Raw genomic sequence first — 23,278 nt, 5'->3', positions numbered from 1 at the left:
AGAAAAAAGAAGAAAGAAGAAGCGTAGATGAGAAGAAAGCGGGGGAAGGGAAGGAGAGAGAGGGGAAACAGGAGGAGGAAGAAGAAGAGAAAGAGGAAGAGGAAATTCAGATTGGGTTATCCTTGAAAATTAAGTCTCCCAAAAAAGAATAGCTATGGCTTTGGTTCAATAATATAATATCTTCCCCTGGAATTTTTAAACCTTATGCTGCATTGTAACTTCCTGCCATGGTAGAGTATGTGGAAGTTAAGAGGAAGCACAAGGGAATAGAATATGGAGAGAGGGTTGGAAATACAACCAGAAACGTACAAGTCTCCCTGATTGCGTTTGTTTGAATCTTAGCCCTTCTTGAAGCCAAGAGCTTACCTTCAACTGTGAATGATCTGGTGGCAGTCACAATGTAATTGGTTCCGTTCTCCGTGTGAGTGAATCGACATGTGTAGTCACCTTCATCAACATGACTCACTTTGTCAATGAACAAATAGGACATGTGTGCCCTGAACCTTGGCCCTTGGAGAGCTTTGCAGTTCTGAAGCAACAACAAGAAGACATTCCAGTTTTCTTCCACTTAATTTTCACTCTCAATTACATCACTTGTGCAGATTTTATCTATTTCTCCCCAGATTTCAAACTTTTACCTTAAACCACTGAACAGGCGCTGTCCAATTATACAAGGCAATTGTTGGACATGTTATCTTGGAATTTTTATCTGATCCATCTACTGTCGAGTACATCATGTAATCAGGGATTTTGCAGTTTGGTGGTCTTTTATATATGGTGACATTCAAAGATCCGGTCTTAATCGATTCAGGGCTATTAAAAGAAGCCAAGCACTTATTACCATGATATAGTTTAATCTAACTGTAACCTTTAGACAATGTTGCTTTTACAAAAAAAAAAAAAAGACATATGTTGGCTCTTGTCTTACTGCAAAATAATCATTGAGACCTTAAGCTTTAAAGACTTCTTTTGTTACTCTTGAGATGGAGCAAAACTGCAAAAATGGTTCCCCCAGGTCCTCAATCCTCACACCTGCTGTACCATTGGATCCTAACCGAAATGTGTGCCAGTGTTTGTTGAACCAGATGCAGAGTTAAACTCTCTTCATGAATTCTGTCATTTTATTTTCACAGTGGTGATTTGGAGCTAATAATGACACTACTATATGAATTTTACAGTTAAGGGACCAAGAGACAGAGAGAGCACTTGGTGGCAGCACATACCTAACTGGTAGAAGGCCATGGATTGGAAACTGTGGTCACCAAACCTAGACACCAAACCATACCTGGGCTCACCTGATACTTTGTGAGTACCAGAGATGGTGTGAAATCTAAACACACGGCAGTGTTTAGATTTGCCATTCAGGCTGAGGGATTCGCAGACACTGACCCCAAGTCTCTGCAATCTGCATGTTTGTCTTGGGCTCTGGCATCTAAACCTTTTCATCCAACACAGATCTTTGTGGGCTTCCATGTGGTATGCTGATTTGTTCTTAATCCCAGAGAACATCAAGTGATTACTGGTTGTTCTTATGGGTCACAAGCTGGATATTCTTGCAATTGGGTAGCCAATTACATATCCTGCTGTTATATATTCAATAGCCAACCCATCAACCCTCAGTCTCTGGGTCTTCTCAGTTGTACTTTCTTGTTCTAATCACTTCATAAACATAGCAATTCTACTGAGGAGCAGAACACAGAGAAAGCAAGGACAGCTGGGCTATTGGCCATTGATGAAAGGGGAATGGGCACAAGGCTTATAATGGTTTTCTGAATGGTACCTTCTGATAACACACGTATAAATCCCAGAGTCTTCCACTTTGGCTGGTAGAAACTTCAGACGATCTCTTGAGACGAAGATCCGATTTCTCTTTTGAGTAGGAATTCTTTCATTTGTATTTGAATAATACCATTCCACAGGGTTAATCGCACCTCCTCTTTGGGGGCATCTGACAATTAAAGCCTCGTTTTCTAGACCCCAGGATGTTTTTCCTACAAGTCAAAAGTATGAACGTGATTCTGAAATGTCCAAGTGAACAGACCACAGTCCTTCATATAACTTAAACTTTCTGTTCAGGATTAGATTTTTAAATGAATCCATTTGTCTATTGTAATACTTTGGGGAAGAATATGTCAATAATTAAATCCCTTTACTAAATGTGCCACTTGGTGCAATAGGCTAAGGAGTTATTTGAGTCAATGTCCCTGTTTGCTCCTAGTCAATAAATGCTTGGAATGACTTTTATGTGCAGGTACTATGTCAAATCTCAAAATTTATAATCTACCCACTATAGGGAATTCCTTCTGAGAGACTTACAGTAAAGAATGAATGAAGAGGAAATAATTTCCTAGCATAAAATGCAACCCAAAACAACAGGAAGCAAGCAGCTTAAGTGAGGCCAAACATTCCCAGAATTACTTAAGTTAAAACCATCCCACCCATCTGAGAATCAGTACTTACTGCCCTCTGTCACTATGAAATACATGGGAACTGTCAGAATTGCCAAAGCCCAAAGCCCCATTCTCCATTTGCCAATCATGTGCTAGTGATTGATGGCCGAGATCTCTCCGATGGCAATGGCACAGGAAGGTAACGGTGAGTCCACTAGGCGGTTGATGTGTGCTGTCTGATGTAGGGTCCAAAAGAGAAATCAGTGTAGCTGAAAAATAAACCATGCAAAACCACAAGTCAAATATTTACTTGCCATACTGGGCCAGGAAGGACAGTCCATCGACACAGATTTATTAAATTCGCACATGTATGAGAATGGGTTCCAGGTGTGCAATCTTGCATTCATTCCTACTGAATTCGAAAACAGCCAGCAGTCCTCACAATGACTAGGTTGTTTTTTCATAATTATATCTTACCAGTCTCTTGAATGTTTCCTTAAAAAAAAATGTAAACGAAAAGGAAAGGAAACAGATATTTGCATATGAAACAAATTAAAGCCATAGACTTGAGTAGATGCTAGAAAGCACAGTATTCATCCAAACCACAGCTACGTAGGCAGGCTGGAGCAACATGTACATGTTTGCTGTTTCACACACCAGTACACACAGATAGCCATCATAAAAGAAAAAAACAACTAGAGAAGGAAAGATTTGGATTAAAGCATCAGCCAGGAGGCCATCCAAGACTGTCTCCCCAAACTTTCAAAGAATAGTCCCTGCCTGGGCTTGCTCTCAAAAGCCTCAGAGGCTTGCCAGAGGTCTGAGGACAATAAATATCCTTTTGCCTTTAGAGACTCCATCATGTGGCTTTCCCCTTCACCCGTCAGAGGAGGGGGATACAGAAATCCCCAAAGCTAGGAATAAATATGAAACTTCTTAGTCGCTTCAAGAGGACACGTTTCTTTGAATTGCGGGAACTTTTCCTTTTACAGGCTTCAGACAGTTAGGGATTCTTACCCCAGATGAAGGGCTGGGAAGAATAAACCCAGGGCCCTGAGGCTACTTGGTGCTCCTTCCTCTGGTCTCTTCAGACTACCCATGGAGGCATGCTCCCGCTCTCTTTTTAAATACACAGATGTCTTGGCATTTTTTTAACCCCGCCCACCATGAAATTTGAGTTTTAGCCAAAATCCATGAGTTGTTCAAAAATGCTGCTGTCTCACTTACTGGGAATTCTTAAACTTACCACATAAATATTTAGCCATAAGGACAATGTTATAATCCATTTCAGGGGAAACAATCAACTCTCCCCTGTTTCTGCTGGGTCAGTGAAGCTAATATAAACAATGCTGTTTATCATAACATTCAGTCCCAAATCTCTCTCTCTCTCTCTCTCTCTCTCTCTCTCTCTCTCTCTCTCTCTCTCTCTCTCTCTCTCTCACACACACACACACACACACACAAAACACAGCTGTCCTCCAGCTACTCCCAGACATGACCTCTGTCTGTTACCTGTGAGGGGACACAGTCGGTTCCTGTGGTATGGAGAGTCTTACAAACCACCACATGTTAGGGGAGAATGCAGGCTGGGAGGGGCGTGGAGATGATCCCTGAATGCAAGAGGACTTCACACTCCATGGGTGCTTAGATATGTTCTATAATGGAAAGAGTGTTTCGGGCTCAGTCCAAAGAGCAGTCTAGCACCTCAGATTTCGATCTGTGCTGGGATGACGATAACCAAGCTGTTCTAAGGAGGCCATCATCTTTTGGGGCTTTGTGTAATACAAAAATTAACGGTTGATTTTGAGATGTGTTACCCATCATTGTCCTGGCTCTATTATGAGGCTTCAATTGCAGGAAGGATTGGAGGACCATACCCCACACCAGCACCAGTAGGAAAAAGAATTCAGATCTTTATATGGTGGTATCTCCTTTATTCCTTATGTGGCATATGTATACATATATCGACTCCCAAATCAGCCAATGACACACTGTTGTCCTCTCCCTTGTACAAATGATGACCCAGAGGCACAGAGATTAAGTAAGGGGTCTGCAGCACAGCGCTAAGAGAATTAGAACCCAAGCAAGCTGGCTCTAAGGACTAGCACCCAAATCCAACCGAGTCAGGTATAGAAAGCCAAGCCTGGCCGTACTGCTAGCTAAGAACACAACCTGAGCTAGTCCTGTAGTGCTCCTTATAGTGGCTGGAACTGCTCCTGACATCTCTCCTCTTCTGTTGGGAACTGCTGACAGACTGGGCAAGATGGAAATACCAAGCATTTGCTGTCTAGGAGCTTGACCTCAAGTCTGCTCCTTGCTACTCTTGACTCTTATTGTCAGGATCATACGTAGCATGAGTATGAGCAAAATCCAAGAATACACTAGCATCAGACTGCTTAAATAATTCAACCAAGCTCACTCAGTTGGGGCTGGAGTTTAAACCAAGTTGTTGGAGTAAGAGAACCTACATTCTTTTCTTTTTCCGAGGGTCAACTAAAAGAAGAGAGAGAAATAGTCATGGTCAAAACCCACTGGGGGTTGGGGATTTAGCTCAATGGTAGAGCACTTGCCTAGCAAGTGCAAGGCCCTGGGTTCGGTCCCCAGCTCCGGAAAAAAAAAAAACACCCTTTTTCTGATCACCACGACTGAGTTATTAAAGTAAGATATTTCCCTTAGCCAGGTTCTTCAAGAAGCAATAAGCCATTCCAGCCTCTATTTGGGTTCGTAGACACGGAATGCAGCTGTTGGTGAATACATAGAACACAGCACGGAGAGGTGTGTCTGAATGAGGAGGACCGCCGATCCATGAGCCCAGCAGGAGATTTAAGGTAGCCAAGTCCTTCGGAATCCAGCTAGCACCTGTCAGTGCTCTTTATGTCTCAGAACTACCTTGTTTTCAAAATCAACATAATAAAAATCTAGCATAATTTTGCACCAGTTCCCCTGATTTGGGATTACAGTTTTGAACCTGTATGTGAAGCTACTTATCATCTGGTTCCCTGACACTTCTACTATGACGTAAATTAAAACTAATCCCCCTGATACTGCTCGGAGGGCAGTCATTTCCTTCTATTTGGACTGGACACGGCATGTTTTTTAACAGGGGTATTATGCAAAGCTTACTCATTTGACTTGGCCAAAGGTGCAGTTAAGCTGAAACTACAAATGTTGTAATCCACCCGAGCTGTCTACCTGTATCCTGATCTTATCACAGGTCCACTGTAGGAGTTGGGAACTTGTTTTTTGTCATATTAAAACAATATGACCAGGTCCATCACTTTCAGGAGATCTTACCAGAACAAGCAAAGAATAGATTGCTTTACCCTCCTGTAATTAAAGAACATTTTTTTAAAATTGAGTTTTCTTTTCTTTTCTTTTTCTTTTCCTAATGAAATTGTGTTTGGAGGTTTCCATCCATCAGCCACAGATCTCACACAGCCTGTGTCACAGGAAATGCGCATTCTCTCCTAGATCCTTCAATTCACCCACTCTGGGGCTACTCGAGCTCTGTTGCTTTCTGCTGTTTGTCTTTCAGCCATAACTGCCTCACTACCCCAATAATAAGAAATGCAAGCATCAAGAGAAAAAGTCCTCCTACCCACAGAGCCCAATATCCAGTATCCTCTAGCCTTGTCTCCTGACCCCCATGAAAAATGGCTTCCCCACAGTTTTTCCTATATCAGCAATGAGCACATCATCACTGGCTCAGAGCAAAATTCCTCATGCATGACCTGCCTTCCTCCATATATGTGGTGGGCAGTTAGCCCATGTGGATGAGTCACCAGTTTCACCACCCATTAACCCTATCCTACCTGCAACATCCCCCCACCATCTTCATCCACAATATCACCCTGTCCTTTTGTTTTATTATTAGTTCTGTGAAAGCTTTCGGGTACCTCATCAGTATTTTCTGGGTACACCGACTCCAGAGAACCCCTAAGAATCTAAGCCAACTCATGCAGCTCTCTGGTACCCTTCTACCTTAGCCAATGTCCTAGAGTATCCATGTGGACTTGTTAACAAAATGCTATTGCCTAACAAGTCTGTGCCCTGTGTCTTTCTGCCCTTACTGTTCGTTGAAGGTATAAGCAGAGTCCACTGTCCCCCTTGCTCCTTCTCCCAAGATATCCCACTGCAGCTACCCGTGGACTAACTCTTCTCCTCCAGCCTGGGTCTAAGATAGAGCTTCTCCCCGAGGCTCATCCTGGTATCCTGGTGTGCTTTCCAATGCCATAATGAAACTACTCCGACCAAAAGCAACGTGGCAGGGAAGAGAGGGTTATTTGGCTTGCAGGGTACAATCTATCATCAAAGAAATTCACAGAGGGAGCTCAAGACAAGAACCTGGAAGTAGGAGGTGAAGTAGAGACTAAAGAGGAATGCTGCTTACTGGCTTTCTTTCCCTGGCTTGTCAACTACAATTCTCATACTGCCCAGACCCCCATGTCCAGGGGATAGCACTGCCCTCATCAGGTTGGGTTCTCTTGAATCAAATAACAATTAAAATGTCTCACAGTCCAGTCTGATGGTGGCAACTTCATAATTGAAGGTCTCTCTTCCCAGTAGTCTCTAGTTTGTATCAAGCTGATTAAAAACTAGCCAGCTCACCTAGAGACTCCGTGTTCTGCCTTTTCTTCTCTTTTCTCTCCTGTTCTTTCTTCATTTTATTTACTTTGCTTCTAGTTTTCTTATATATTTATTTACTTATTCATGTATGTATATATGTATGCATGCATATATATGTACATATGTATGTATATGTGTATATATGTATTATATATGCACATATGTATGTACATATGTGTGGTATGTGTGTATGTATGTGTGTATGTATATATGTATTTATATATGTATGATGTGTATATATGTATATGAATGTATATGTATATGCATGTATGTATAGACATATATGTGTATGTGTGCATGTATGTATGTGTATTATATGTGTATATGTCTATATGTAGACATGTATTATGTGTGTATACATGTATCTACATATATATGTATTATGTGTGTATGTATATATCTATGTATGCACATATGTATTATGTATGTATATAGCCCAGGGAAGCATGAGTGCCATGAAACACATGTGGGAGATACAGAACATCTCACAGAAGTTTCTTTTTTATTCCAACATGTGGGTTCTAGGGCTCAAACTCAGGTTGTCAGGTGTGGCAACAAGAGCCATTACCGGCTGAGTCAACGCACCAGTCCTTCTAATACTGTTAGCCCTTCAATTTTCTTCTTTTGTTGTTCCTGATTTGGAAGTGGATTAACATAATACTAAATGAAGCATCTTAAAGCACACAGCTCCCCGACCGTGCCTTCACAGCATGGATCTATCACCAATACTGTCTAACTGCAAAACCTTTACACTACTGCCAAACTAATCCTTGTATCTGTAACAGTCACTCCCTGTTGTTCTCTCCCCACCTTCCCAGATGAGTGCTAACCCTTTCTGTGTCTGAATGTGTTTGCCTAGTCTGAATATTCCATATCAGAAGACTGAGACAATGTATCCTCCTGTGTCTGGTTTCTTTCACTTAAGATTATGGTTTGAGATTCCTCCATGATGAACATGAGTCAGCTATCATTCCTTCTAATGGGTAGATAGTATTCAACTGGGCATGTGTAACATGATTTGATCACCTATAGGTCCAGCTATGACATTTGAGCTGCTTCTGCTTCATGAACACTCCTTTATGAGTAGCTGGCCCATCAACTTGAAATTGTAATATCCCCTTCCCGACTTCCTGTCTCCTGACCCACATCAGACTTTCTCTGGGTTATCTGCTACTTGCTAACATCCCACTCATGAGCTGTATTTGTTGATTTTCCAATTTCCTCTACTAGCTCCAGAAGGAAAGTTATTTTCCATTAATTTATTTGCTTCACATCCTGATTGCATCAGCACCTCAACTCCCAGTCCCCCTTCATATAGCCATCTCCTCATCTCCTCTGAGAAGGGAGAGCCCTCCCTGGTATCCCTTGACCCTGGCACATCAAGTCCCTGCAGGACTAGGTGCATCCTTTCCCACTGAGGTCAGATGAGGCAACCCGGTTAGGTAATAGGATCCACAGGCAGACAACAGGAAGGAAAGTAATTTTGACATTTACAATACTGTGTGATTTGTGTGTGAAACAGGGAAAGCTACACACGCATGCGTGCGCACACACACACACACACACACACACACACACACACACACACTTGGTTGAATGAGCCAAGACAGCCGTAAAGGAAGCATTTTGGATCAGATACTCAAGTCTCAGGGTGTAGTCACCAAGGGAGAGATATATATTTCCACCCAGAGACCTCAGCTCTCCTAAAACATTGACTTCTCTTTGCTCTCTCATATTCGGCCAGGCCCAAGTCACCCTTGGATGATCCATGGGGTGATCTTGGCCAAGGAAAAAGTCATCAGCAAGAATCAAGAAAGAACTCTGTGGGGGTGTCACTCATGTGGAGAAACCCCCACCCAGCAGACCTAATTGTTTGCATGTGTACGGTGACTAAGACATAAGTAAGCTATTCAGACCTCGGAGCAGTTACTGTGTCACATGCCCCTGACTATGTGTCACCGTAGTGTGAATTTGTCACACCTTAATTGAGTCCAGGTCTATCTTCCTATGGGTAACAGTCACTGTGGCTGTGATTTTTCCCAGCGTCAGGAACTCCCCTGTGGATTAGCCTGAGAGAGAGAGAGAATAATGTGTGCATAGAAAAAGAGTGCTCTGTGGATGTCCACAGTGGCTTGATTTGTAAAAGAAACTAGAGGCACACAGCCATGTCCACCAGTGTGCACATGAACAGCCCCCTGTGCTCGTGAAATACTGCACAGCAAAAGGAGAAAGTGAAGCACCAATTTGCACAACATGAATCAATCCAAAAACAATTATAGTGAAAGAAAGAAGTCACACTTAAAAGAATTCAAAGATGCAGTCTTTCAGAACGACGAAGGATTAGGCAGTGTGGAAGAGGAGGTAAGGTGATTATCTCTGTAAAGGAGGATGTGAGGAATACAGGGCAGCATTGCCATTGAGGTGAGGGCTGTAGTCTACACATTAGTGGAAACTTATGGGGCTTCATGTGTAAAGTGTATATATTTTGCATATTAGATGAACAAGATAATATGGCTAAAAAAAAAATCTGCAACATTTCTCAGTACTTTAACTCCTGGAGAATTAAATCACATGTCCACAAACAACCCTTGCCCGTAATACTGGACCTGAAAATGACCCAGAAGCCTATCAACAGAATTGGTAAAGAAAAAGCATAAATAGTCAGTGATAAAAGGAAGGAATTGATGGGGACAGATGTCTCTCAAAGACAGCATGCTCTGGAGAAATGCAATTACTTCCAAGTTAAAAAATATCTCAAGCAAAAGACACCAGAAGACAGAACAGTTTGTGCTACTCCTGTCTGATGTTGAGCAGTGAGGATTGCAGAGTCTGGGGGTGGAAATTAGGAGCTCTGTGGATGGTTTACTGAACAGGGAAGAGTCAGAGGTTGTTTCTTGGGTAGAAGAGATGCAGCCTGTGCTGGATGTGGCTCAGTGGACAGAGACGAGGTCACATCTCACTCAAGGGAGCATTCAACCATCTCTTTTTTTTTTTTTTTGTTCTTTTTTTCGGAGCTGGGGACCGAACCCAGGGCCTTGCACTTCCTAGGTAAGCTAAATCCCCAGCCCCGCATTCAACCATCTCTTGACCAGAGACTTCCTTCTGTACATGTGACGGGAGGGAGATCATGGTACTAACGTTCTGGGATCCTTCACAGCAGGAGAAAACTCTGCTTGTGATTGTTGCCACATTTTATTACCCCTTGCCACAATCCCTGGAGGAAAAGGTGACTCTTAATTTAAAACAATTTCCAAGAACAAGTTGTTTTAGGAAAAATTCTCTTGACCCCCATTTTTAATTGATTACCATCATTATTGTATATGATGTGATAGCACACGTGAGGTAACCAGAGGATAGCTTGTGTGGAGTCAGTTAACTTCATTCACCTTTACGTGGGGACTTGGAATTGAACTTACAAGGTTAGGTTTGTACAAGTGCCCTTACCTTCTGAGCCATCTCGCTGCCCCACCTATCCTGGATTTGTCCTCTTCAGATCTTCAGATAAGTTTTCCCTTACCATTTCTTTCCAGTTTTCTACTTAAGAGCAGTCAGCCAGATTTATTTACAGTTTCTTAGATAAAAGTCAAGATGACCTTAAAAACATCTACCAGGTCTACAGCACAAGTACGAACAAGCCAGAATGTCAGCTTTCCACAGTGAAGGGCGGGCCTCATCTACCAGCTAACGACCAGAAGAACCAAGACGTAACCTCCAGAGAGTACACTCTGCCTTCACTGTGACGGAAATCCCGCCTCCGTCTGCCACCTGCTGCTCTTAGGATCAGATTCAAGATGGCTCCATCAGCTCTGAATAGTTAAGCCTGCCAGACTTACTGATTCTGGACTTGCAAGATCTTCTATTTGCACTAATCAAAGAAAAAAAAAAGAGACTCAGAGATGCCAGGTAGAAGGATGTGTACCTATTGCTTCTGCTGCTTCAGAGATTACTAATATCATATATCAATGTAACATATATCAAGAGCAAACCAACCCAATACAATGTGTTTGATCTCAGATGGTTTTTAATATAACTGGTCAACCATAGACTAACTTCTTTACTTTGAGCATCTGACAATAATGCCAGTTTCTCCAAAACCTTCATTTCCACGCTACTGCCACTGAAAGGTAGAGATGCTTATTTTCTATGAATGCTGATGTCTCTATGAACCAGGTCCATTTTGAGTTCTATAAGTCACTTTGTTGGGGAGACGCAATGCTTGGAGGATCTGTGATTCTGCATGGGACATGACTAGCAGGAGAGAGCCGGTCACCTGCTGCCATCATGCTACCTTCTCAAGTCACGTGAATAACTCTCAGAACTGTGATGGCTAATACTGACTGGCAACTTTAGAAGAGCAAGAATCAACTGAAAGATGAGTCTTTAGGTACAACCAGAACAGTTCCTACTGGGTTCAGTGAGGTGGGAAGACCTCAATGAAAATGGAAATAAGCATTCATTTTTAATGAATGCACACATTTAAAGTAAGATATGTGGAAATAATCTTTATGAGATAACGGGGGTGGGGGGAGGATGGGAAGTGATAAGAGACGTCAGAAGTAAGCCATGTCAAGCATCTGGATTTTGAGGGATTCTCAGGGAAGAGTCATGGGGAGTATTCAGAGGACTGAAATGGGCTAGTGACTCATTGGTAAGGATTTCCAGGCCTTAGCATTTTGTAGAGTGACAAACCAACTCTTCACGAAACAGGCTTTCAACTGCAACATGTTGAACCTCAGACTGCTATGGGGGTTAGACACAGGTCACTGCTTCAAACACTGGAGCTATAGGAAAGTACCAGGCAGAACAGAGGGATACAAAACTACCTTACATTATAAACTTTATATATGTTATAATAGACATCATAAGTAAGTAAAAGGTGATACATGGTCTAAAGAGAAAGACAATGAGGACAGGTATAGGAGGGTAATTTTATGACAGATCTAAGAAGTCTACCTAGGAAAGGGGCTTGCAGAAGAACTACAGAAGCACAGCTCAGGCAGGGAGACCAGAAGAGGGACGTCCCAGATCTGAGAGTCAGAGAGGTCTTGTGGCCCAAGTGAAGCAAGGAAATATGGAGTCATAAGAGCAAGTCAGAAAGTCATCAAGGTCAGATCTGCTGAGTCCTGAGCACTTTCACACTAAACAGATGGAAAGCAAGGAGGATTTTAGACACAGGTTTGTATTTTGATGTAGGTTCTAGAACATTCTGAATGGTGAAAATATTTTTAAGAACACTGACATTAAGGATAGAAGTAATTGTGGAGGCAGGAAATCCACATGCTTCATGGAGCAAGGGAAAGCATCATGGATAATACCCAGCTCACTGCATTTAGGAAGGTACATTTGCTTTGAAAACCTGTCCTTTTACAGTGAGTTAGGAAAAACAAACAAAAACAAACAAACAAAAAAAGCAAAAACAAAAAAAAAAAAAAACAAGATGAACAGAAAAAAAAAGATCATTGCTTTCATTTGGATTGGATTTATTTGAGGATGCTGGGAGTTGACCAGGTCATTAGATGTGCTAAGCGTGGGTTTGACCGCTGAGCTCCATCCCCACTGCCTAGAGTATGTGCTCAGAAAGAGAAGAGGAAGCGCTGTAGTGTTAGTACTTGAGAGGCTAAGGCAGGAGGTTCACCTGTCCGAGGCCAGCTGGGGTTACATGGCAAGATTCTGTATCAAAAGGAAAAGAACAGAAAGATCTGGCTAGAAGATAGAGAGGAAGGAAGGAGGGAGGGAGGAAGACAGAAGGAATGAACAAATAAACCAACCAATGAATGAAAATACAACAGGTAATCATGCAAATGTTTGTAAGGAGCAGAACCCATACACATACTAGCTTATACTAGTAATGTGTGGTTAATCTTTTTTTCTATCATTATGGCTCTTAAAACCAGGGACATGCCCTTCCAGCCCATCACTCATCTGGTAGATTCAGTTGCTCCATGGTTCCACAAATATGTAGACACTAGGTAGAAAAATGCCTTAGGACCAAACTCTTCCCCCCTTAAAAACTTTATTCAAAATAGGGAGAACCCCAAGCCACTCTGGAAGATCTGTCCCTTTCAAATTTGCACCTCCAGTACCCAGACAGCTGGACAGATAGAAGAACATGCTCAGAGCAGGATAGGGAAACGTAGCAGTGATGAACTCTGACAGCATTGCTTTTTCTCCCTTACCACAACACTAAGAAATCTACACCCAATTCATCTTTAGAGAGTAATCATTGAGTTTGGTGTTATTGTCAACATGCTGGCTGGCTTTCTACAGAACCAAGCTGCCTAGAGCCCAAGCAAATGAATACAAGAACAGGAGTTAAACAATAGGTTGGGGATGTGGCTCAATGATAGAGCACCTGACCAGCATGCAAAGGTCCTAGGTTCAATTCCCCCTACCCCCAGTGGACAAGAAAAAGGACATGGGTTGGGTGCAGGATTGCATAAATCTGAATTTTCTGTCTCAGTTACTCTCCGTAGAGAATGGTCCAGGTGAGATCTAGATGTTCGTAAGGAGACTGGGGCAGTGGTGTGTCTAAAGTCTGGCAAATAGAGAAGTGCACTTCCTGTTTGTTTTTTTCTTTCTTTCCTTTTTAATGTCTGAAAGAAATGACAATGAAAGACAGATGTTCAGTGGGAACATTGTAGGCCCAGTTCTGGGTTAATCTTGCTGCACACACATTCTGGACATCTTCAGAGGAACAAGATGTGGGCTGTCAACCTGAATGTCAAAGAAGGCACCAGATCCAGAACAGGGGCCATCTCAGTAATTCCCGACTCCTACATGGACTGCTCCTGATTATCCCCCCACCCACCCACTATCCCTCACTGTCCTCCTCACATCCCCCACCCCCACCCCACAGCCTCTTACTCAACACTTTCAGCCAGAACACTTCACCTGGTCATTTCCAGAATTATCTGGTTCCCAGGGATGGTTCGGGAATCCACGAGCCCTCTAAAGGCATGCCTCAAAGTTTCACATCCTTCTACACCCTCACTCCAGTCCTTCTCAACACTGTAGACCAAAATCCTATCTCATATGCTAGAGTTCAAGAGCTCAACCTTATTGCTCTGCGGTTTGGTTTTCGTTTTACTTTTATTCCCATTAATATCATTATTTTTTCTCACAAGCAAAGGTTATAGTGATTATTATCTTTAACCTAAGTGTGTATTGGAAAAGGCTTTTCCCTTTGAGAAGAAGCCATCTTTGATTAAACAAATTAAAAATGAATGAATAAACCCTCAAAGGTACTCACCATTAGCCAGAGGTCCTAACCGTCCTCCTTCCTCAGCTTCCCACCACCAGAATTTGTCAACTCTAAAAGGTAACTTCTCTAATAGCTCTATGCAAATACAGTTGCCACCCTATCTCTAAACACCTCCCCGTTTCCTTATCAGTTACGATACAGGAACCCAGTTGTTGATAGACAGAAACTGGCCCCAGTAACTCAGCAGTAGCTGTTAACCATCTTCACTGGCTCTACTATGTGTTTTAGAGATTCGACACAATGCACTTCCAGTTTTAACCTTATCTCCATGGACCTTCAAGTATCATCAATACAAAAACCAGCACAATTCCTGCTGGGTGGTAGGTCTCTTGCTGTCCTCAGAGAGCTGGTAGACAGACTGAATTCCCCACAGCTGTGCTCAACACAACACAGTTCTGCAGCCAGTGTTACTCTTGAAACTTCTGTGTCAAGGTTCTGAAGACTCCAGCACATGCCATGTACTTAAGTGTGTGCAACCAGCCTTTTGTGCACTGACTAGGCTCCCATTATCCCTTGTAGCCTCCAATTGACAGGATACTCAGAGGATAGTTATCTTACTCAAGCCACTCGTTGGTACAAGCAAAAACAGAATCCAAAGCCCCCATAGCTGAGTTCTTCCCACATGTCTCCAAATGGCTTCTCAAGTCCTTGTAAGAAGGATTTTATAAGTTCATGTTAAGTGTTCTAGAATTCTAAATATGCAGGCTTTTAGTTATCTATATAATTGTTTTTCTTCACGTTAGTAGTTCCTGAGCCAATGGGATGTGCAATTCACCAAAGCCTTCCATGCAGAGAAAGAATGGATGCTTAAGGGGCCATCTGGTTTGTCTCTTGTGTAATTTGGGCAAATTTTTGTTTTGATATCTCAAAATAATCTCTTGTGCAAAAGTATAGTTGATATTAAATAAATAGCCTATATAAAGATGACCTATAGTAAAGGTTTTCTGCCTCATACGTGCACATTCCAATTGGTAACACTACATTTTAAAAGAACAAAATGAAATAAACACCTTTAGGATTTATTTGACCAGGCAGAGCTCTTAAAAGCCCAACAGATGTCACATCTGGTCAAGTCAGTAACAAGAGTCTGAGATAGAGCCTGGGTTTTGATCTTACTCTTCATTGTTTTGTTTTGGTTGTGTTATTTTGGTTTTGTTTGTTGTTGTTTTGTTGTTGTTGTTGTTTGTTTGTTTGTTTGTTTTTTGTCTTTTTGTCCTTGTGTCAAGAGACCAATTACTCACATTTCAGCCAAATCCTCTCTGCAGTTACTGGCATCATGAATAAAAGCTAAAATGCTGGCAAGCAATGGCAAAAGAAAACTTACTGTGCAGTTTCCACACAGAGTGTGGCTTTAGGTGGACTCACTTACCCTTTATTCTCCACTGCAGGAGAATGGAGAAAACACACACAGGCAGTTAATCACACACCACCTACTGATTGACATGCCCAACATTATGCCAGACACAAGCAATCAATCACACACCACACACTGACTGACATGCCCAAGATTAAGCTAGACACTCAAAGATGCTTGAGCATAAGGCACGTTCTTGGCCTCACAGGATACAACGTTGTAGAGCAGGGGGAGGGGACATAACATTTCATAAGCCTGAAGATTTAGAGTCCAAACTAAGATATTTGCAACAATCAAAATCCTTCTGAGGACTAGAATGGATTGTTCCAAGATTATATGTTTGTATTTGTCTTGCTTTGCTCTGTCAATTTGATACAGTCTAGAATCTTCTGGGAAGAGGAAACCTCAAATGAGAAATGTCTCCATCATATTGGCCTGTGGACAAGCCACTGGAAAATCTTCTCATTTGATAACTAATGCAGAAATAATAGCCACTGTGGGTAGTGGCACCCCTAGGCAGGTGGTCCTTGGTTGTATAAGGCAGCAGCTAGAACAAATATGGAAAGCAAGTCAGTAAGCAGCGTTTCTCTATGGTCTCTGCTTCAATTCTTGCATCCAGGTTTAAAACTGAGTTCCTGTCCTGGTTTCCCTCAATTATGAACTTGACAGGGAAGTATCAGATGAAACAAGCCCTTTCTTCCCTCAAGTTCCTTTTGACCATGGTGTTTATTTCAACAGAGAACAAGCTAATGTGATTGTCTTTCCTTGTGAGCAGATCATTTCCCCATCTGCTGATGTGATTGGCCTATGGTTCTACCCTAAGGCTAGATCTCTTGATATCATTTACTGTCATGAGTGTGACAGTAACAGTGTTTAAAAATGTGGCCCACATCTGTCACGACTATTTATCTTGAGAACAGTCTGCATCAATCCTTCCCACTTACGTCTTTGGTTCTATCTAAATGAATAGTGGTGATCTCAATGCTACCACCAAAACCTAGAGAGACCAATGTTTTGGTCCTCCAGAGCTAGAAATAAAAAGATCTTACTGAATAAATGGGTGAAATGCCTAAGTGTTCCTGTATGGGTTTGGTATGTGTCTAATTATGGAGGCTTTGAAAAGTGTGCACCTCAGAGTGCACATCCACCTCAAATGAGAGTCCAGTACAACTACCTTGGACAGTCTCCTCAAACCTGAGGTCTTGGATGTCCTGCATTCAGTCTAATGCAACCTCATTTTCCACCTAGTAAAAAGAACTGTACCTCTTAAACCTAGGACTCCCTAAAGAAACCAGATGCAATCAAAGGTATTTCTGAGGATGGTGAGATGGTTCATGGGTGAAAGCACTTGTCCCCAAGCCTGACAACCAGAGTTATATCCCCGGAACCAACATGAGAGAAGAAAAGAGGGAGGAGCTCCTTGTAAGCTGTCCTCAGACCTCCACAAGTATTCTACACATACACACACACACACACACACACACACACACACACACACACACACAGAGAGAGAGAGACAGAGACAGAGACAGAGAGACAGAGAGAGAGAAGAGAGAGAAGAGACAGAGAGAGAAGAGACAGAGAGAAAGAGAGACAGAAAGAGACAGACAGACAGACAGACAGACAGACAGACAGACAGACCATCCCAGCAACAAAAAAACAAGCAGTCACAGATACAGCCCCACAAAACAGCAGAGAGGGAAAAAGAGTCTCAAGACTTAATGTCCTAAAGCCAAAGATAAGCTGGGGGGTGTGTGTGTGTGTATGCGTGGGGGGTGGCTAATAAAAGTTCAAGGCTTTTCTGGACAAGAAAGCCAAGGAGAATAACATCTGCAACAAATCACCAATTAATGATACCTTCTGCTGGTGAATGCCATGGAGGAGCAGCTTCGGGGGGAAGTGAGCTCCCTGGAGACGGTTCACCATTTTGCACAGCTATGATGAATGTACTTGGAGAGACACAGCCTTGGAGGCTTCGTCACTGGATTGCCTCTTGCTGCTGCTGTGTGTTCTCACTTTGTCATTGCTATATTCCTCACATATCTAGCATGGCCTGATTAGGCGTGGAGAGACTCTCATTGCCTATAGTCCGGTATGATCTTTTCTTGGGAGATATAGCCCACTCTATTGGGCAATTTTCCTGTAGATCAACATGAGGATGAACTTTCATAAAAATAATAGTTTATATTAACTAAAGATTTTCAGAATTACTGACTTGGTTTGAACAGTTTTAGGAAGTTAGGGTAAAAGATAGAAAGTTTAAGGAGGTCTGGAGAGATGGCTCAGTGGTTAAGAGCACTGACTGCTCTCCCAGAGGCCCTGAGTTCGATTCCCAGCAACCACATGGTGGCTCACAACCATCTGCAATGAAATCCGATGCCCTCTTTTGGTGTGTCTGAAAACAGCTACAGTGTATTCATACACATAAAATAAATAAATACATTTTTTTAAAAAAAGGAAAAGAAAGTTTAAGGAGATGGTTTAGGTTGTTTTGCTCAAAAGAGACAATAAAGTTAGAATTAGGAGTGGAATGTGGACCTTCCTTGTAGAAGAGTGAGGGCTGCAGAGCTTAGAAAGGGAATACATGGGGGGCTTTCATGCATTATATGTGTGTAGTTGTACTTGGAAATGGAAAATAGGCTAGGAACAAGTTAGTGATCAAAAAAAAAAACATTTCGTTCTAGGTTGGGTCTGAGTTTGTGGATCTTGTGATCTAGGGATGTGGCCCCAGGGTTCAGTGTGCACCATGAAAAGACAGTTATAAACAAAGAGTAAATAATTCTGAGTATTTGGCCCTATGAAGGCTCGCTTCCCCAATGTAGTGGAATGCCAGGGTATTGAGGTAGGAGTAGGTGGGTGGGAGTGGGAGCGTCCTCATAGAAGCAGGGGGAGGGGGGAGGGATAACATTTGAAATGTAGATACATAAAATATCCAAGAAAAATAAAATTAAAAAATAAAAAAATAAAGAACAGATGACTAGCCAGTTTAGCTAAACAAGATTTCAAAAATGATAGGTAAGAGAGATGATCTGTTTCTTGGGAAATACAAATGGTCATCAGATAAACATAGGGAAAACCTTGCTACTACAGACTGGCTTACTTCAACTTCATTACTCAGTGACAAAAGAGTGTTCACTTTGGGGTTATGATGAGCTTGTGGAGACAAAGGTAGACGGGAAATGTTTAGTTAGGAATGAGCTTCAAAACTAGAACACAAAATCAATAATTCTGTTGTAATTTCATTTTCTGTGATGATTTTAATCTGGTTTCAAAGGATGTTTCCATAATGACTATTTTTAGAGAACATGTCATTTGTGGCTATGGGGAAATCTTTTCCTTACCTAGAGAATTTTGTTTAGGTTGTATTTAAAAAAGGTTATGTTTGTTGTGTGGTGTGTTGGTTGGTTGTGTGCTCAACCTGTGAAATGTATGCTGCCAAGATACTTATCATCTACCTTGGTCATAGTGTTTTATGATAGCAAGTAAAATATAATTAAAATAATTCAAATATTTAAATTTATATCATTCAATTCTAGTTGAATATTTAAATAGAGAAAACAGCTATTTATTTGTACCATTTTAACACCAAAGAAATAATTACTTATTTCTATAATTTAAATATTTTGTATTTACTTAAGGAAAATATTTTTGTATCTTCCCCTCTTCCCCTCCCTCCAGAATCTTCCATGATTCTTCTCCTATGGTCTCTTTCAAACTAGTATCATTTTATTGCTTTTATTTATTTTTATTTCCTATCATTTTATTTTTTAGTCATTATTTTTGCTTATATATCAAATAAATAATATAGCTGCAAAAAAAATAAGAGGCTAAGGGGGAAAAAGTTGTTGGAGCCTGCTTGTTGAAGCTTTGCTCCATCTACCAAATGTGTGTGTGTGTGTGTGTGTGTGTGTGTGTGTGTGTGTGTGTGTGTGTATGTGTGTATGTGTGGTGTGTGTGTGTGTATGTGAAGCTGTAGTTTTCTCTTTATCATGTTTCGTCCACTGAGTGTGTATGAGTGGGTGCCTGCTTTACTTTGTCTCTAACCCCCACATCACCTCCTGAGATCATCAGAACTGGTCTCCAACACTTTCCTAGAACATTCGATAGGAAATGAAACCTGAGTTTTGCTTTGTGCATACAGAGTAGTAAATTCATTTGGAACACTTACAGTTTCATATTGAAAAGGAAGTCTCCTCATGGACAGAAATCAAATTAGCCTAAGCAGTTGCTCTTCGTGAATTCTAGTTTGCTGGCCTGGTCTGCAGAGGGGAAGACTTTAGAGAGTTAACAGCAATCAGGCGAGAAGGCTAGGTCTCTACCCTTTACTCTTACTGTCTCCCCAACCACTCCAAAGTTCATATGGGTTTTGAAGATAGGAACCATGTTTGCTTGGTAAAAAATAATCTTCATCTGAAATTTTATACTTTTACATTCTCTATCTCAGGGCAAGAGAAAGAGGTGGGAGGGAGAAAAAGAGGAGGGGAGAGGAGAAGACAGAAAGGTGAAGGGAGAGGAGGAGCATGGACAGAAGGGGAAGGAAGGGGAGGGAGAGGAAAGGAGAACATGCAGCCCTCCTTAGATTTAGTGGTTTCTATGAAAACTTTCAAAAATCTTTCCATGTTTTAACAAGATTCTCATCTCTGCCTATTCTTGGATAGATCATGCAAAAGAATGAGCACTCGGGAAGCTAATCACAAGCTCTCCAGAAAAGGCGAGCCTCTGAGAAGCTCTCCAGAAAAGGTGAGCCTCTGAGAAGCTCTCCAGAAAAGGCGAGCCTCTGAGAAGCTCTCCAGAAAAGGCGAGCCTCTGAGAAGCTCTCCAGAAAAGGCGAGCCTCTGAGAAGCTCTCCAGAAAAGGCGAGCCTCTGAGAAGCTCTCCAGAAAAGGCGAGCCTCTGAGAAGCTCTCCAGAAAAGGCGAGCCTCTGAGAAGCTCTCCAGAAAAGGCGAGCCTCTGAGAAGCTCTCCAGAAAAGGCGAGCCTCTGAGAAGCTCTCCAGAAAAGGCGAGCCTCTGAGAAGCTCTCCAGAAAAGGCGAGCCTCTGAGAAGCTCTCCAGAAAAGGCGAGCCTCTGAGAAGCTCTCCAGAAAAGGCGAGCCTCTGAGATACTTCCAGTCGAAGTTTCCTGTTTATTCCTTCTGGTCTCCGCCCCACACTGTACCAAGGCAGGTCAATGAGAGCAATAAAAACTGGAATGCCTGGCCTCCTCAGAGCTGGGCTCTGACAATCACATGGTATCATCTAGTCTTCTCAGGAACTGCTCGCCCTCAGAGCAGCTCAATGGAGTGCTTAGGCAGACAGGTACAAGAGCCTCTGACACTCAATGAGTGTAAATTCTCCAGGTTCAGTCAAGTCTTCAGAGATGGACCCTAAGACAGAAACACCACCTAATTCTCTCTAATTCCAGACTCCTGGAAATCATGTTAGATATTAAATGTTTAATTAAATGTCATAAGATGTTGTAGACAAGTAATTCTTGTTAACCATGTAAATCTATAGCTGGTTTCTTGTGGATCTCCAAGGACATAGAAGCCAAGAGTACCTGACCAGATAGAATAACTCAACCCTTCCTTCTTTCTTTTTGTTTTTTTTAACTTTATTACCCTTACACAAGGTCAAAAGCTCAACCTCTACTCACACCCGTGGGCCTTGTGACATCTGTGACATCAGGAAGCTGGCAGTGCTGAGGTTTCCATTATCAGAGGAAGCTTCCGCTCTTAGAGATCAGTCCATCACTCTTCAAAGAATATCTGGCCCATTCTGATAAGATAAAGCAGGTTCTTTCTATGTGTTCATTCTGTACATTTGACAGAAAGAAATTCATTTCACACTGGGAGGAAATATTGTACTATGTATCACCTTCTAACTGCCACATCCTTTCCAGTGCTAAATTGCAAGCTGGAGCCCCCATGCCTGGAGGCTCCATACCTATATTCATTTTTGTCAAAGTAGATGTTATATAATATATATATATTCATATATAATATCACACATTAACACATTCATTAAATATATAATACAGTTGGATATATTTTAGTATCATATTAAATATATAATGTATTATATATTTAATGTATGTATGTTAAAGATATATATTATATGTACATATATGTTATACACACACATATCCTAGAATAAAGAGAGCGCCACTGAACAATGATAAAAGAGTCAATCTACCTAATACGCTAATAAACATACAGTTTTGTTCCTAATCTCAAGAACTTTGAAACAGGAGGAGGGAACTTGAAAATTCAATGGCAAATACAGAAATCTTGAATCACAGCCAGGAACTTTAACTCTCTTCTCTCAACAACGGTTAGACTAGGTAGAAATCTTCTATATCCTAGGATACAGAAGAGTTCGAAACACTGTCCCCACAAGATCACAAAGCTGACATTTGATTGGACAAAGTAGACATGGAATTCTCCATCTAATAATTGCAAAGACTGCCATGCCACAACAGTCAAATCAATATGAATAAAATCAATAAAATAATAAAATAAGTTCAATGACAAGATGCAATGAAGAGGGACTCGCTGGCGCTGACTGCCTGAACAAGAAGAGAACAGTGGTGCAAAGGAAGAGTCTTGACCACCACCTAATAAAGTAAGAAAAATTGTTAATGAAGAAATTGTGGGGGGGGCAGAGGGGAGTCAGGAGAAAGGAAACAACATCAGTGCAGAGAAAATGGAACAGAAAAACAATCAAGAGAAGTCAAGGACGCCCAAAACTGGGTTTGTTGAAATCACAAAAGTGGAGGAATCTCCCTCTAGCTGTGCCATTGAAAAGAAGAAAGGAAGAAGACACAGGCGAGCCACCAAGTCAGGGGAAAATCATTAGTGCTGTAAGTTCCTACAGATAGTCAGAAGGGAACTCCACAATCACTGAAGAGAACGGAGTAGTAGGCTGAGAAAGGCAACACGATGGGTGAGTTTCCAACGAACTATGGGGAAGGACAGTATGCTGGTATGCTCCCTTCTTATAGGAGCTCTGGGAAATCCTTGCTGACTTACAGTGACAAGCACAGATGCTCTGGGGAGCAGGGGGCAGAAGCAAGGGGGAAGGATGTCACACAGGTAAGTGGAAACAAACGTTCAGCTTGCTGTGCGGGCTCACCAACGTCACTGTGGTAATTGCTGTGTCATATATAACTGTGCCGAGACTTGCCAGGCTGTACAGCTTAAGAGGGTACAACTTATCACGTCAGTTATATCAAATAAAACTGCAGATTCTGCAAGTCTTTTAAAAGGCAGCTTGTGCCGTGGACTTAGTGTGTACAATACATATTCATGTCAGAAAATGCATGCGTACAGCACATGCACACATATGTACATGTGAATGTGTGGAGGTGTGGTGGTAGAAAACATCTAAGAGCCGAGAATCACAAGTTCCCAGCAATGTCCATCTACGAGGATAAGCTGGTAGGCAGCTCTCCCGTTTCATTTCACTCCTCTGGATTTACTGTTTCCAAAAATGCAATGTTCATTTTATGAACATAGACTCCCAAAAATGTGTTCACTCTGCCAATTTGTCAGAATTCGCAGTAGCACACATGTTTATATTGGTTCTGCAGAGTGGTGATGATGGCCACTTCTAATCCCAACTGTGGGAAAACAGATCACGGTTACTGTGTCAAGGCAGAGTCTAGAGC

The 23,278-nt window shown here is 41.9% G+C and overlaps 1 protein-coding gene across 11 annotated transcripts in view; it reads right to left on the bottom strand.

Moving 5' to 3' along the window:
* The window catches only part of Il1rl1 (interleukin 1 receptor-like 1), a 65,563-nt gene that overhangs the window by 15,763 nt on the left and 26,522 nt on the right, over nt 1–23,278 (bottom strand). For 3 of the 11 annotated variants that reach the window (XM_039083070.2, XM_039083072.2, NM_001127689.1), the window contains 4 exon segments: nt 2,461–2,659; nt 1,781–1,991; nt 639–813; nt 367–529 (listed from right to left, as the gene is read on the bottom strand). In XM_039083070.2, coding sequence (XP_038938998.1) covers nt 367–529; nt 639–813; nt 1,781–1,991; nt 2,461–2,539 — 628 coding nt within the window. In that variant the 5' untranslated portion in view covers nt 2,540–2,659. 11 annotated transcript variants of the gene reach the window in all.

This window comes from Rattus norvegicus, chromosome 9 (genome assembly GCF_036323735.1).
Source record: "Rattus norvegicus strain BN/NHsdMcwi chromosome 9, GRCr8, whole genome shotgun sequence".
Taxonomy (NCBI): Eukaryota; Metazoa; Chordata; class Mammalia; order Rodentia; family Muridae; genus Rattus; species Rattus norvegicus.
This window is presented reverse-complemented; position numbering and strand designations above follow the sequence as displayed.